Source organism: Empidonax traillii, unplaced genomic scaffold, assembly GCF_003031625.1.
Source record: "Empidonax traillii isolate 1590-97213 ecotype Southwest subspecies unplaced genomic scaffold, ASM303162v1 scaffold420:size724490, whole genome shotgun sequence".
NCBI lineage: Eukaryota > Metazoa > Chordata > Aves > Passeriformes > Tyrannidae > Empidonax > Empidonax traillii.
This window is the reverse complement of record NW_020955613.1, coordinates 374,618-388,598: the sequence shown is the minus strand read 5'-3', so window position 1 is coordinate 388,598 and position 13,981 is coordinate 374,618. Positions and strand designations below refer to the sequence as shown.

General features: G+C 44.9%; 1 protein-coding gene across 3 annotated transcripts in view; it reads right to left on the bottom strand.

The window, feature by feature from the left end:
- LOC114062597 (contactin-6-like) overlaps window positions 1-13,713 on the bottom strand; it is a 119,762-nt gene extending 106,049 nt beyond the window's left edge. For all 3 annotated transcript variants that reach the window (XM_027894213.1, XM_027894215.1, XM_027894214.1), the window contains exon 1: window positions 13,252-13,713. Coding sequence is in view for 1 of the 3 variants with exons in the window: in XM_027894214.1 (XP_027750015.1) it covers window positions 13,252-13,255 (4 nt within the window). In the remaining 2 variants the exon portion in view is untranslated. The remainder of the gene's footprint in view (window positions 1-13,251) is intronic.
- Window positions 13,714-13,981: the final 268 nt, after the last annotated feature.

The following is a 13,981-nucleotide window of genomic DNA, read 5'->3' as shown; positions in this document are numbered from 1 at the left end:
TCACACAAAGCCAAATGATGTGTTCTAATACAGAAAAGAAATGGGAGTGAATTAAACACTCCCTGTCTCACTCAAGGCCATTTGAGGAGCATTTACTTGGCAAAGCACTTCTGCAAATGATTCTGCTGATGAAATACCCCAAAATATACCCTGGTGCACATCCCTCAGCACAACACAGCCCTGAGCACCCAGCTCAGCTGCTCTGCACTACAATTAACAAGAGAAATGTAAAATCCTGAGGTTTCTGATATTGCTGTTGTGGCAATTAAAAATTCACCTGCATGTTTAGCTGTTCTTCATTCCCTTTTCACCCTCCTGATGCGCATTTTCCACTCCAAGCATTTCTGTGTATCCTCCAACACTTGCTGCATTCTTGGTCCACCCATGGCTTGAGGGTTTTTTTTTTGTGGTGATAGAATAAGTGAAATGTTCTTTGGTTTCATCCCTGCATCCAAATGTTTGTTGTGAACTCTTGTGATTGTTGGTTTAAGAGATTTTAAAAAATACCAAAATCTGTCTTTCCATAGTAAAGGGGATATTTCCTTATCCCCTTATCATTTTTTTATCCATTATCAAAAGCAACTTTTGCCTCTTGGAGTCCCTATTAAAGCAGGTGATTCCTCCAGCCCTCTCAGAAAGGTTGTCCTTTGTTTAGAGCCAAACCAACTATATTTGGAGCGTGAAAAAATGCTCTGTCACAATAAATCCCCGAGTCCATTTGTTAATAAGGAACCACAGTTACATTTCCCACATCAGTGAAAACAAAACAGGTCAACAACCCAAATTTTCCCTGCATTTTGTAAAGGTGCCTGAGATAAATTGCCTTCAAAACTGGAGGCTGGCTATTTAACACTGCTAATATTTCCAGCCAGAGGACAACAAGAGCAACATAAGGACTTGCTCAAGGAAAACACTGAATTTAAAGGGGTTTTAGGCTGTAAGTCTGGGGTCTGTCCAATGCCAAGTTTGTGGAATGGTTGGTCCATAGCAGCAGCAGTTACTGATTAACATATTTTCAGTTGCTGTCTTTGGTGCCATTGCAGGATCACCCTCACATTAACTGCAAAATATGTATTAAGGTGTTTGGCTGAATTGGGACACATTTCCCTGGAATTGCATTGGCAAAATCTCAGAATGGAGTTTAGGTCTCTGATGGGCTTAAAAGTGCTTCTTGTTTTGAGGGAGACACATTGAAGAGGATCTCGAAGTGAAGTGTCTGCAGTTCTGCAGAGCTCATCATACCTTCACTGGAGGGATGTTCCTAATAATGCAGATTGTTTCCTGGGATATTGCAGCTCTTCCCAGGCTTCTTGTCATTCCCATGTCTGGTTGAGCTCATAAATTGCCCATGGGCACTAATAACTTCTGCTGATGTTACTCTTTGTGTCGTTCTGAGTCTTGGCTCACCCTCCCTCCCAGTCCAGGGTATTTTACAGGTTCAGCAAGAGTTTGGAGATTGAATAGGGATGATAACAATGAGATGGCCCCGCATTTCAGTCTTGGAAACATCCATTTACTGCTGGTGATCTAAACAATGGGCTATTTCTTCTCTTTCTTGACATACAAAACAATGTTGTTGCTACATAATCACACAAATCAAATTTTTCACCACTTCTAGGCTAAGAGCAACACCCAGATTGATTATATTCCTTTCTTGGTCTGCTCCTCTTACTAAAATCTGTCATCCTTTAGGGGAAATAGCAAGTTCTAGGTCTGAAGGGATCCACTGCCTTTAGCTTTTATTTCTTTAACGAGCAAATCAGTCCTCATCAGTGTGCAAGTTCATCAACACCTATTTCAATTTCTGTACAGTCAATGTATCAGCCACAACTGCATCATGGGGAGGGCAAATCACACAGTAATTAATGGAGCTCATAAGCAGCACACAAGGTCTGATTCAGGCTTGTGAGAGGGAAACACATCCCAGTGATTTCAGCATGATTTAGATCAGCTTCCTAAAGAGCTGGCTCTTCACTGAGCTTATATGATCCAGCTACACGTTGCAGCAAACAGGTTTTTACTCTCTGTGTATCTACAGGTCAGTGCACTCATATTTCAAGCAGGACCTACTGAGGAAAAGCTTCTTTTGTGTTTGTGTGTCTGGCTCAAAAAAAAAAAAACAAACCCAAACCAAACCAAAACATAAAACCCCCCAAAATCACATTTGCTGCAAAGTCTTGCTCCTTTGCTTTGAAATTACACTGGGAAAAATGATTTTGTGTACAGGCCAAGGGATATGGCAAAGAGAAAAGTTGTATTATTAGAAAAAGCACATCTTAGTCATAAGCACAACAGGTTGCAGTGTGTTCCCTGGGAATGGTGGGAATCATTCTTTGTGAGAGGTTTTCCAACCCTCTTGATTCAAATCAGCAGATGATGGTCTGTGAGCACCCCTCAGGCTGCTGCTCAGCTGGGCTGGGAAGAGAAGGATTAAAGTTTCCTTCCCTTCCCTCTCTTTCTCCCATCCAGCAGAAAGTTCCTACTAGGAAATAAAACACCGAGCACGCAGCTACCCCAGAACACCTCTGCACTCACACCCTGTCATATGGGATTCAGGGGTGAAAATATCCCTTTCACAAGCTTTACAGCCTCACAATTTGCTTGAATTATTGTTCAGAGCAGCTGATATTATCCACTGCCACATCCACATGGCCAGCCTGGGAAAGTACAGGCAAAAGACTGATGGAAGTAAAAGTTGTCCCTTCAAGACAATTTCAGGCAGTTTGTTTGTGTTTCCTTTGGTCTCATTAGGCTGCCACTGCAAGATAAATGGTTTGGGTTAAGGGTAATTTAGTTTATGGCACAACAGGTATGAAAGGTTATTCCTTCTTCTGCCCTCCTGCCATAAAATCCACCTTAAAGAAAGGCAAGTCTTTATGTCTCAATAAACAGGAGCCACACAGATATTGTGTAACAAATTACATATTGGATAACCATCTATAAAATTTTAGTGGCTTATGAGGTTTGCATTGATTTGAATTTTACCCAAAGCGTTACAGTTCCTCCGAAACACTGAAATGAAAGGAAAACAGAAATATCTATTACAGTGGGTTTTAATAGTTTAGCCACCAGAGATATCTCTGAAAATGCAAATTACTGGCAACAGCCAAGAGATCAGGTTGTCCCTTCCCTGTTTGTGACACTGGGAATGCTGCAGATCAGCTCCACCTTTCACCAGACAAGGTTTTCCAAGCCCCATCCAACCTGGCTTTGGACACTCCCAGGGATGGGGCAGCCACAGCTTCTCTGGGCACCCTGTGCCAGGGCCTGCCCACCCTCAGAGGGAAGAATATCTTCCCAACATCCCACCTAAACCTACCCTCCTTCAGCTGAAATCCATTTCTGTTGTGCTATCACTGCATGTCCTTGTGAAAAGTCCCTCTCCATCCTTCATGTAGGCATGAAAGAAAGGTTTCATCCAGAGAAAGGCCACTGACTGGATTCCTAGTAATGTTTGTCTCTGACTGAATTTATCTCTATATATCTATATCTATCTAAATATATATGGATATCTTGAAAGTAGAAGGACTTTATTTATATAATGTAGAAGGGTTGCAATTATTCTTTACAGAATAGTAATTCTTTACAGAAATGTGCAATAAAAACCACTGATCCTTAAAGCAAGGAGGTGAGGCACAAACTGGCATTAATTAGTATTATTCCAACTAGAAAAGGGCAAGACCAGGTGGGACAGAGCTTGGAGCAACCTGGGAGAGTGGAAGATGTCCCTGCCCATGGCAGGGGGTGGAACTGGATGAGCTTTAAGGTCCCTTCCCACCCAAACCATCCAGGATTTTATGATTTTGGGTCAATAGTTTCTTTGCATTTGACCAGTGAGTCTGAGACACCAGCATTTCACACTCAGTATTCCAGGATTTACTTTATGCAGCCCAAAGCATCCCATCAACAGCAACCACCTCCCCTGCCCCCACATTTGTCGTGTTTGAGCCTGGCTGTTGGACCAGGCCTTGCCCAGGGTTGATCACCAGGCCTGTGCAATTATCCACTTCAATAATCAGTGTCTGCTCCTGATGAATTATAGCTCTGTCCTTCAGAATAAATGAGCTGCTGGGAGAGGTGTGACAGGTAACAATGCATTTGTAATGGTGGGTACAGCTATTAGGCTTGATGCAAAAAAATGGACTACTAAAATAGGTGAAAAAAATTAGCAGAAATAAAGCTAAACATCTATTTCAGGCCACAGTTGTTGACCTGGCACGGGAGACTGAAAATTAACCTCATTCTGCATAAATGCAGGAGGATTTCAGGCAGAACAATGTGGCCATGCTCAGGTCAGCTCTCAGGTCACTTGTAGCCTGCCATGGATAAGTTTTGGGCCATTTGAGGTGGCTGTTTCTCCTGTGATGGTGTAAATTTTGGCTGTTCCCTCAACTGCTTCATCCAACACTGATAACACTGCTCGGGCTGGCAGTGGACAGTCAACAAAAGGTACAAGAGATGGTTCCAGGATGGTCTCTGATAGTGCTACTGCCTTAATCAGGCCCCAGAGATTTGGGTCCAACTCTTTTCTTTCCTCTTAATCCCTTTTATAACTCTGTCCTTACACCCCATTCCACAGCCAATGAAAATATAGGATAAAACCAGTCAGTTAAGAAAGGAATCCCCTGTGCTGCTGGGGAGAGGGGTGGGTCTAGGAAGCAAATTTAGCCTCTTTTTATAGTAAAAACAGCTGGATATTTGCAGTCCTCACAGAGGAGCTTTCACCCACCTCAGAGGAGTGAGGTGGGTAGGAGGGCACAGCCTTGAGGAGTCTCCTCTTCCCCCTCTCTCACCCCCAAATGTGGGTCATTTTCTAGGGCGTCCCCACATACAAGCAAAAAATCTAGAATTCAAATTATTCACAAGGTTTTGTTAGAATTGTCCTTTTCCCTGATGTATTTTCTTCATGCATTTTCCATTCTCAGCCTCCTGATTTGTCCAGTATGGTTTTGAATCGTGAGGTCCCACGAGGAACATCACTAAAAGAGATCTCACCTGGTTTTACTTTGGTGTCATTTGTACTTAGAATCACGGAATCATTTGGGGCTGGAAAAGCTCTCTCAGATTGAGTCCAACCTTTCACTCAGCACTGCCAAGGTCACCACGAAGCCATGTCCCCAAGTGCCACATCTACACAGCTTTTAAACCCCTCCAGGGATGGGGACTCCACCCCTGCCCTGGGCAGCCTGTTCCAAATTACACTTCCATTTCCTCAATACTTTTAGCTCATTCAAGTGTCACAGACGTTCCCCAGGTATTCCTGGTACCCATCAACGTTTCGTGGTTGATTTTGGCCTGTTTGCCAACCACTCTGTGATTCTATGATTTTATGATTTTATTCTCTTAAAATACTTCTTTTGCTTCTGTGGGTTCAGTTGAGAGATTTGTATGACTTACTCACACTCCACTGAACTTAACAGGCCCCCTGGTTAGGCAGGGCCTGGGCTTTATTTTTGGGTATTGCTGCTGGTTCTCTGCCTGCTCGACCCACCCCCTCAGCATTGTCATACAAAGTGGTTTCCTGCTAATTCCTTTCAGGGCTTAGATGGATTTTGTATCAATCTTGCTGAGAAAGTCAGCCAGACAAAGAGGCAAAATCGTGACAGGGTTAGTCATTTCTATTTTGCCTGAATCAGTGAGTAAGGTGCTTTTTGTCAGTTCTTGCACTTCAAACCTAACTTTTATTGTCCTAATTTTTGACAGAAGTTCAGTTTTGGGTATCTCACACCTATGTCTTCCAAATCAATCCCCTGAATCCCTATCCCAAAGTTTAATCTCATCCATTATTCAACACCTGCTATAACACTAACTTTAAAACTGGTAATCTCCCAGCAAAGCTGTACAATTAAAGCTGAAATACATCTAGTACAGAATAATACCAACTAGCACTCCCCATAGCCTTCCCCAGAGCATCCCAAAATACCCACAGCATTCCCTGAAGTCTTGGTTATCAAGATTTCTAGAAGATATAGGGGTAGATCCTGCCTCACCTTAGGGGAATTTTGCATTAAAATGCAAAACCACTTTCCCTGCAAATTGAACTCCCCATCAGCTGAGAGTGCACCCATTTCATGCCAGATGTGAACGATCTGAATGCACCTCCAGTGCTGCTCCTTGCCCTGAGCTTTGCCCACTTTGCTCTGTCATTTTAACCCCTCTTTGTTTTGCCACTTTAATTGCTCTGTAGGCTCTGCTCCCCTTGGTGCCACCACCCTGAGCTGGCAGGTGGGTGATGGGGAGCACCCACCGTGCTGACCCCAGTACCACCCACAGCCCCACCTCCCCCCCACTGGGGAAGGGGAGCTTTCCTCCCTCTTGAGGCATTTTTTGAGCTGCCTTTGGACAAACCTTTTATTTTGGATGCCTTTACAGTCTCTGTAGCTGCAGTATTTAATGCTTTATTTGAAAATCTTGCATTTACCACAACATAAAGAGGCCATTATTGTTTATCTGTGCTCACCACTGTTCTTCTTTCCCTCCCCTCTCTTCCCAACTGCTTTCCCAAGTTATCCAGTGCACACCAGGCTCACTTATCCCCGCTTGCACCAGATACAGCACAGTTATGTATCTTCCCCCAAGCTCAGTGTCCTCAGAGGAGTATTTAGGTTAAGAACAGTTTATTCCTGGCTGGAACTGCAGCAATTGTGAGCAGGTTCATAAGCCAGGATTCTCCTTTGCTTCAGGCAGCTACTAAAAGCCAAGGTGATGTCTCAGATGGAATCAAAACTGGGGAGGAGCAGCAGTGGGGGAGGAAACATCCCTGATGCTGCAGCAAGGATGGTCCCTGTGGTGCTGATGGCCCAGAGTGGTGTTTGGGGCAGGGCAGGAGCACAGGGGGTGAATAATCCTATTAACAGGAAAAAACACACATGGAAAGGGGACAAATGGTGCAATAAACCTTTAGCTCAGGTGCCCCAAGCAAAGAGAGGAAAGAAAAGCTTGTGTGAGACCTGGGGATGCTGGAGCAGGAGCCTTTGTTGGGCAGTGGAAAGCAAGAGGACACTGAGGGTACACCATGGACACAGTCACAGCTCTGGTTCCTCCTTCTCAGGGGCCACACTTGAACAAAAGGCATTTCAAAGAATCACAGAACTATTGAAAAAGACCTCTGAGATCATCAAGTCCAACCTTTGAGCCATCACCACCTCGTCACCCAGCCCAGAGTGCCACGTCCATGGATGGAGATTCCACCAGCTCATCCTTTCTCCTGGTACCTCCATTTCTCCCTTCCTGCCTGGGCCAGGTGTGTTCCAAAGGGAATCTTTACACAGACACAGCCTGGCTTTGTCCTGCTTAGAGTTGCTTGGTGCTTAAACAGCAACGACAACAAATATTCACAGTAAGTTCAGTTCCACCGGAATTCTGTCCTTGGAAAATGAGGCTGTTTGTTCGTTTATTTTATGTGAGGTTTTTCATAGAATCACAGAATGGTTGGAAATTATCTTAAAGATCACCTCATTCCAACCCCCTGCCAAGGGCAGGGACACCTTCCACTAGCCAAGGTTTTTGCAAAAGAATACATGAATAAAACTGTTCCTATTCCAATTATGTAGGAAAACAGAGATTTTCCCTGCAAGTAAAAGATCCCTCTGATGAGTCTTTGTGACTTTGCTCTCATCAAAAAGATGCATATGCAGCTGCTCAGGCATTACACAGTTATATAGTAAGTAAATATTGCTATTTAGTTTTGGGTTTTTGGGTGGGAAAATTGAGCTAGGATTGAAAATACAGTCTCTGGGAGAGAGAAATTTCCTCACCACCCGGATCCCCTGGTGGCTGCACAGCTTCCCTGCTACCACCAGCCCCTGGAAAACAAAGCCTTCTGGGGCTGAGCGGCTGAATTCAGGAAACGAGCACCATGTCATCAGCCTGGGGAGAGCTTAAACCAGCGACAGTGCCAGGTGTAAATCAGCTCCCAGCAGACACCAGCCAGGGTTTATCTGGCTCTGAAGCACCAGAGTGAGCTGTAAGAGTGGCTGCTAACAGGCATGCCAAGGAACTGAGGCACGAGGGAGGATCAGCAGCTGTGCTGGGGGTCAGTCTGGACACCCAGTGATGCTCTCCAAGGCTGTGTGTGCTGGCTCTGAGAACGGCCCCACACTGAGAGTTAGGTGCTTATTTGCCTCAAGGATGGACTCCTTGGAATCACAGAATCATAGAATGGTTTGGGCTGGAAGGGACCTTAAAGCTCTTTTCAGTCCATGCCCCTGCCATGGGCAGGGACACCTTCCAGGAGCCCAGGCTGCTCCAAGCCCCGTCCAACCTGGCCTGGGACACTCCCAGGGATGGGACATCCCCAATTTCTCTCAGGAGAGCCTGTGTGTGACTCAGAAAACCCTGCAAATCAGTTCTAGGGAGGAGCTCAGCTTCGCCTTCCACCAGACGAGGTTTTCCAACCTGACCTTGAACACTCCCCCTTCCCCACCCTCACAGTAAAGGATTTCTTCCTAATATCCAATCTAAACCTACTTTCTTTCAGTTTGGACCCCCACCTTGTCCTACCACTCCAGTTCCTGATGAACAGTCCCTCTCCAGATTCCTTATGGGTTCCCTTCATGGAGCTGTGGGACACTGGGAAAGCAGGGATGGACCACAGATCGCTGCAGCCAAGCCCAAATTCTGTTTTACCAACACAGCTGGGAGTTTCCAGCCGAGGGGTGGGAGCTGGATAGCCCATGTGGCACAGCTGTCTCATTTAGGTGATAAAAATCGACACTTTATCTGGATTCCTTTACAAATGGAGGAAGCACAATTTGCAGTGAGGTCCGCTCTGGCCCCGCTGGTTTTGTAATTTCATGGTAGGATTATCAGCAAGTGCTTGAAGACATGAAGTTGCAGAAACTTCAGCGCTTTTAATCCCTGTTTCTCTCACCAAAGGCACCACTTGTATACACCAAACTGACTGCATGCTCTGCTTGAGAGGGAATGTCTGGGAGAAATGGATTTGTGGTGGTGAAGTACATGATGCACTGGGGTTTCAGAAACAGTGACAAACATTTTGTGCCTCAGACAGACCTATTTTTGGTGGGCTGACCTCATAACAGACAAGGCAGTGGGACAGGACGAAGCATAAAATGCCTGCTGGCTCTGTGGGCAGCCCTACCCCAGGCTTTGATCATTTTGCCTCGGGAAAAACCCTCATGAGAAAGGGTTTGATCTACCCGAGCCAGACTTGCAAATGAACCACTCATCTTTTTTTCTTTTTGCACATCAAAAGTTCACAGACTTTTGGGAGCCCTGACTGCTGGACCACCAGCTCCTCTGGGACAGGATACTTCAGCCCCTTCCATGCTGGAATGGGAATGGAGGAAATCACACCATTTTTATAGCAGAGAAATATATATTTCCTTGTTTTCCAGCCAGCCTTCCACTATTTAATAAGAGACAAGTTCAATAAGAGATTTTTAATAAGTTTAATAAGAGATTATTCCCTGCAGATATCACCAAAGAGAGGGACCTGGGATCCTCATGCTTTGGTTACAGCCATGGGAGAGCTTAATTCATTATCAAATATGAAACAGGTCTCATCTTTTTTTCTGAGGAGTCTTTTATATAAAATGGATCTTATTGGTGTCCAGAAAAAGATGAGCACTTAGTTCATAAAAATCAGGCAATCTGTTTTTATTTGTTTGAGAAGCCTCTGGTGAGAGTGTGATGAGAGCCCAGGGAGGGTTATTGTGTACCTGGGCAGTGGGTCACTTGTGTTTGTACATGGCTCATAAAAACAGTGATTTGGAAGCCAATTATACTCATTCCCACATTATTATGTTGTGTAAAGAGCAAGGACAGAACACTGTTTCTCTCTCATCTTTCTGATGTTTTCCATCTCTTTTAACAAGAGCCTTGCAGCAGATGCTGTCAAGAATTTTAATAAAACAAACTGCCTTTCTGACTGACTCCATCCATTTCTTCTTGTCTTTGTAGGCTAAAAATATATTAGAGGGTGTAAGTGAGGGAAATTCCTCTTCTCTCCAACTCCGTCCTCCCCATCCCTCTCTCTCAGTCATTCTCCTGAGCACTGCAAGCTGTGGAGTTTCTCCTCTTGCAGGAAACCCAGAACACAAACACCCCCAAAATGAATGAAAACATGAGATCACAGAATGATAAAAATGTTTGGGTTGGGAGGAACATTAAAGACCATTTTGTTCCAATCCCCTGGCATGGGCAGGGACATCTTCCACTAGCCCAGGTTGCTCCAACCTGGCCTTGGACACTCCCAGGGATGGGGAAACCACAGCTTCTCTGGGCAACCTGTGCCAGGGCCTCCCCACCCTCCCAGGGAAGAATTCCTTCCCCATATCCCATCTAACCCTGCCCTCTGGCAGTGGGAAACCCTTCTCCCTTGTCCTGCCCTTTCATGTCCTTTGTCCAAAGCCCCCCTCTGGCTCTCCTAGAGCCCCTTCAAGGACTGGAAGGCTGTGATAAGATGGGACAATTATCTTTGCAATCCCAGAACAAGTGGGTGGAAACACCTTCTACCCTCAAGAAAAAAAACAGCAGGAAATGCTGAGCAGCTGCATCTGATTTACCAGACAAACCCATGGTTAGAGGGGCTGCAGTTGTGCTGGGAACTCACCAGGACCTTCTTGGGAGAGAGGAGACAGAGCTGGGAGCAGAAAGGTATAGAACAAACTCAACCTTTTCCTCTCTTCCTCTCTCTGGAGCTCTCAGATCCTTTGGTGTTGATGTTTGCAAGCCCCCATGTCCTGTTTTGTGCAAAAACATCTTGCTGGCACTTTGTGCTGCCCTGGTCTCTTTGGAAGCCTCCCAGCAGTGTGGGGGGATCTTCCATACCTCTGATGCTTTGTCTTGTGCTAGTTTTGTGTGGTTTTTTTTCCTCAAAAGCTGTTAAGTACAATATCCTGATCTATTTTGCTTGGGGTTGTTCCTGTTTACTGAGTTTGAGGTACTTGAAGATACTTTGCTCTGGTTTTTTTTGTGGTGCTCTTATTTGGTATATCCTGCACTTACAGAAAGATTTTGTGTAAGTAAGAGATTTGTGAAATCTGATGTTTGTGGATGTAAATAAGGTCACCTAATCATCTAAATACTGGTGTGTTGCTACAAAGCAGGGGTTTAGAGTCCCAGAGGTGGCATTTACCACATGGGGGGGTTGCAGTTGTAAAACTGTGCCTGAAGTTCTTTGTGCCTTCACTTCTCCAAGAGACTTTGCTTAAGCTACAAATTTGCCTGTGGACATAGTTATAATCAGTTTTGAGTGCAGCCTTTGGGAAGAAGGAATAAAGGAGTTTTTGAGCCAGACTTCCTGGTCTAAGAGCATTCCCTGGGATTCTGGTCCTTCACAGAGATCAGGAGAGCTTGGCCCAAGCAGGGACAGGGTGGGGGACTGGGGGAGCAGCAGGAAGAGGTTTGAGTGTCTTGGTTTTCCTGAGCAAGCCAGGGAGGTGAGCAGCACCTGAGCAGGGGATAACAAAGGCCAGTCTGTGGCAATCCTCTGGAATGATAAACTCAATTTTAAGCAGAAGCAATTTTGCCTTGCAGTAACATGCAGCTAACACGGTTCTGGGGGGAAAACACAAATCTGGGGCTGTTTTGAAGAGCTGATCTAGTCCTAACCTACAAGACAAACATCTAATGAACATCTTCTGCCCAAACACAAACAGTGCCTTGTGCCCACACCATGCAAACACACAACTTTGTGTTTTGGGTCCCCCTGGGGACGCTGGCACTTTGTTCTCTAAAGGAAATATTTGCTTCAATGGCAAGAAATTAATTTTAGAGGAGCTTATTATACCCCACAGACCTTTTAAATAGTGATATTAAAGCTGGAAGAAAAGGAGAAAAGTCATGTCTCCTGTTCAGTTTAAAGCACTTAAGTTGTTATATATTATTTACCATTTTATCCTCAGCGTGGAAGGTAAAAATTGCAAAAAAATCCGTGGCCATCAGTAGCTCAGCAGCAGTTGAAAACGCCAGCTGCATACATTGGTATACATTCTTTTTTTACACAATAAAATGTGATCTATGGTTGTTGCTAACTTCATACAGGTACTGATTTGGGACTTTTTAGTGTCATAAAACCTCTGAAGCAGAGACTCCTGGCATGTGAAACACTGACATAGTGCCTCTGGAGCACCAAAGCCAAAGCTGGCTGATGAAGATGGGTTATTTGTGGGCAGGTGGTGCCTGGAATCACAAACACTGCAGGCTTTCCTTGCACACACATAAAAATTCCCTGAACTTTCAGAACTTTATGAATGCTGAGTGTGGATGTGACAGGTCTCCTCTCTTTGGGGGGGTAAAAATAAAAAGACGGGAGAAGGAAATGCTCCTTCAGAGGAGTAAATACACTGATTTTAACTCCTAATATTTATCTGCAAAGGGTTGCAGTGCTGACAAAAGGCCAACTCAGTGTTATTTGCTCAGGCTGCAGGGTGCTTGCATCTTGTTTAATCATTCAGCTCCATAAGTGCTGCAGGAAATTGTTAACACTGGAACTGCTTGTGCAAAAGCTGCTGGAGGAGCCCTTTTACACCTGCCAGAATGGTCTGAATCCAAGGATTCACCCAAAAAGCACTATGGGAACACACTATTTAATATAAAGCCCTAGTCAAGCAGTTGCTTCTGGAACCACAGACTTCCAAAACTTTTTTTACAGTATCCCTTTTCCTTTAAAGCTGTGTCATACGGTGTAAATAAATAACAACATCAAAACTAACACTCCTGCAAACCCAAAGTTCAGTATATAAGCTGTGAACTTGCTTTGTATTGTTCTTTAATGGTTCAAATGAGCAACAGGGAAAACTTTCCCTTTTAGGACTTACCTAAATTTTCCTGCAGATTGATGTTTATTGCTTTGACACCTTCAGCTGGCAGGAATTAGGTTAGGCTCTCATTACCCACTTCATCTTTTAATATGCCGTAGAAAGTCATATGAAAGTGCCAAAATTAGCACTGTCATCCTCTGTGTTGTCCGTTTTACTGCAGCACAGAGCCGTGAGAGACTCCAATAAAATACCTGTGGTGTCTGTCCCTGCACAGTCTCTCTGTTTGCCTCACATGAATACAAATTCATTACATAGGGTTTTTTTTTTTTTCTCCCAAGAACGCACACATTTGGAGCACCAGCCATTTACAGACACACAGCAGAAATAAAGCAGCGAATTTTCTTCCTTCTCTCCCCCTCACGCTGATGAAAATCACTGAGGAAAGGAGAGAAAAACCCACCCCAGCACAGGCAGCTCCCCAGCATTATTCACATTGCAGCAGACAGCACAATTCTGTACTTACACATCTGAGCAGGGAAATGTCTCAGGATCTTTACAATTTTCTGCAGGACTGTCTCAGCCTCTCAGCGAGGCACAGTGTTCATCCAGGCAGAACGGAGCCGTATGGAAGGTCTGTGCAGCTGGGAGATAATGGAACTGTTTTCCCAGCTGGGACTACGAGCCTTTTATCCACCGAGCATTGCGTGGCTCTTCCCCTGGAATTAACCGTGAAACACACGGCTCTCCCGGTGTGCTCCAGCCAGGACCCACACAGCCAGCGCTCCAGGCAGATAAACAGACAGCTCCTACAGCTTTGGCATGTTCCTGTCTGGAAATTTGGGGTGGATAAGAATTAGCTCAGCGTTGCTCTCATCCTTGGAGAAAGCTGAGCGAGCGAAAGCGCAGCTGTCGGACCAGGAGCATGAAAGATTAAACGTGCTCTTGCTGTTCCTCTCCTACAAAAATGAGCTCCTGTCAGGTAATCAGGAGCCTCTCTCCCCAAAAACTGGGTCAGGACTCGGTGTGAGGTTTAGATGAGGAATGGAAATGATTTTGTTTAGTCCAGGGTCTCCCCCTAAGATTGAGCTCATGGGATGAGTTGTCACTCAGATCCCATCCCAGCACTGACTGACCCCATAAGCATTTAACTGCCCCTCCAAGTTTGACATATTTAAACAAAAAAAAAGGGGGGACTTGTTTGTTTAAAGTGGCACAGACGTACATTTCGATAACAAATGAACCTCCCAACTTCT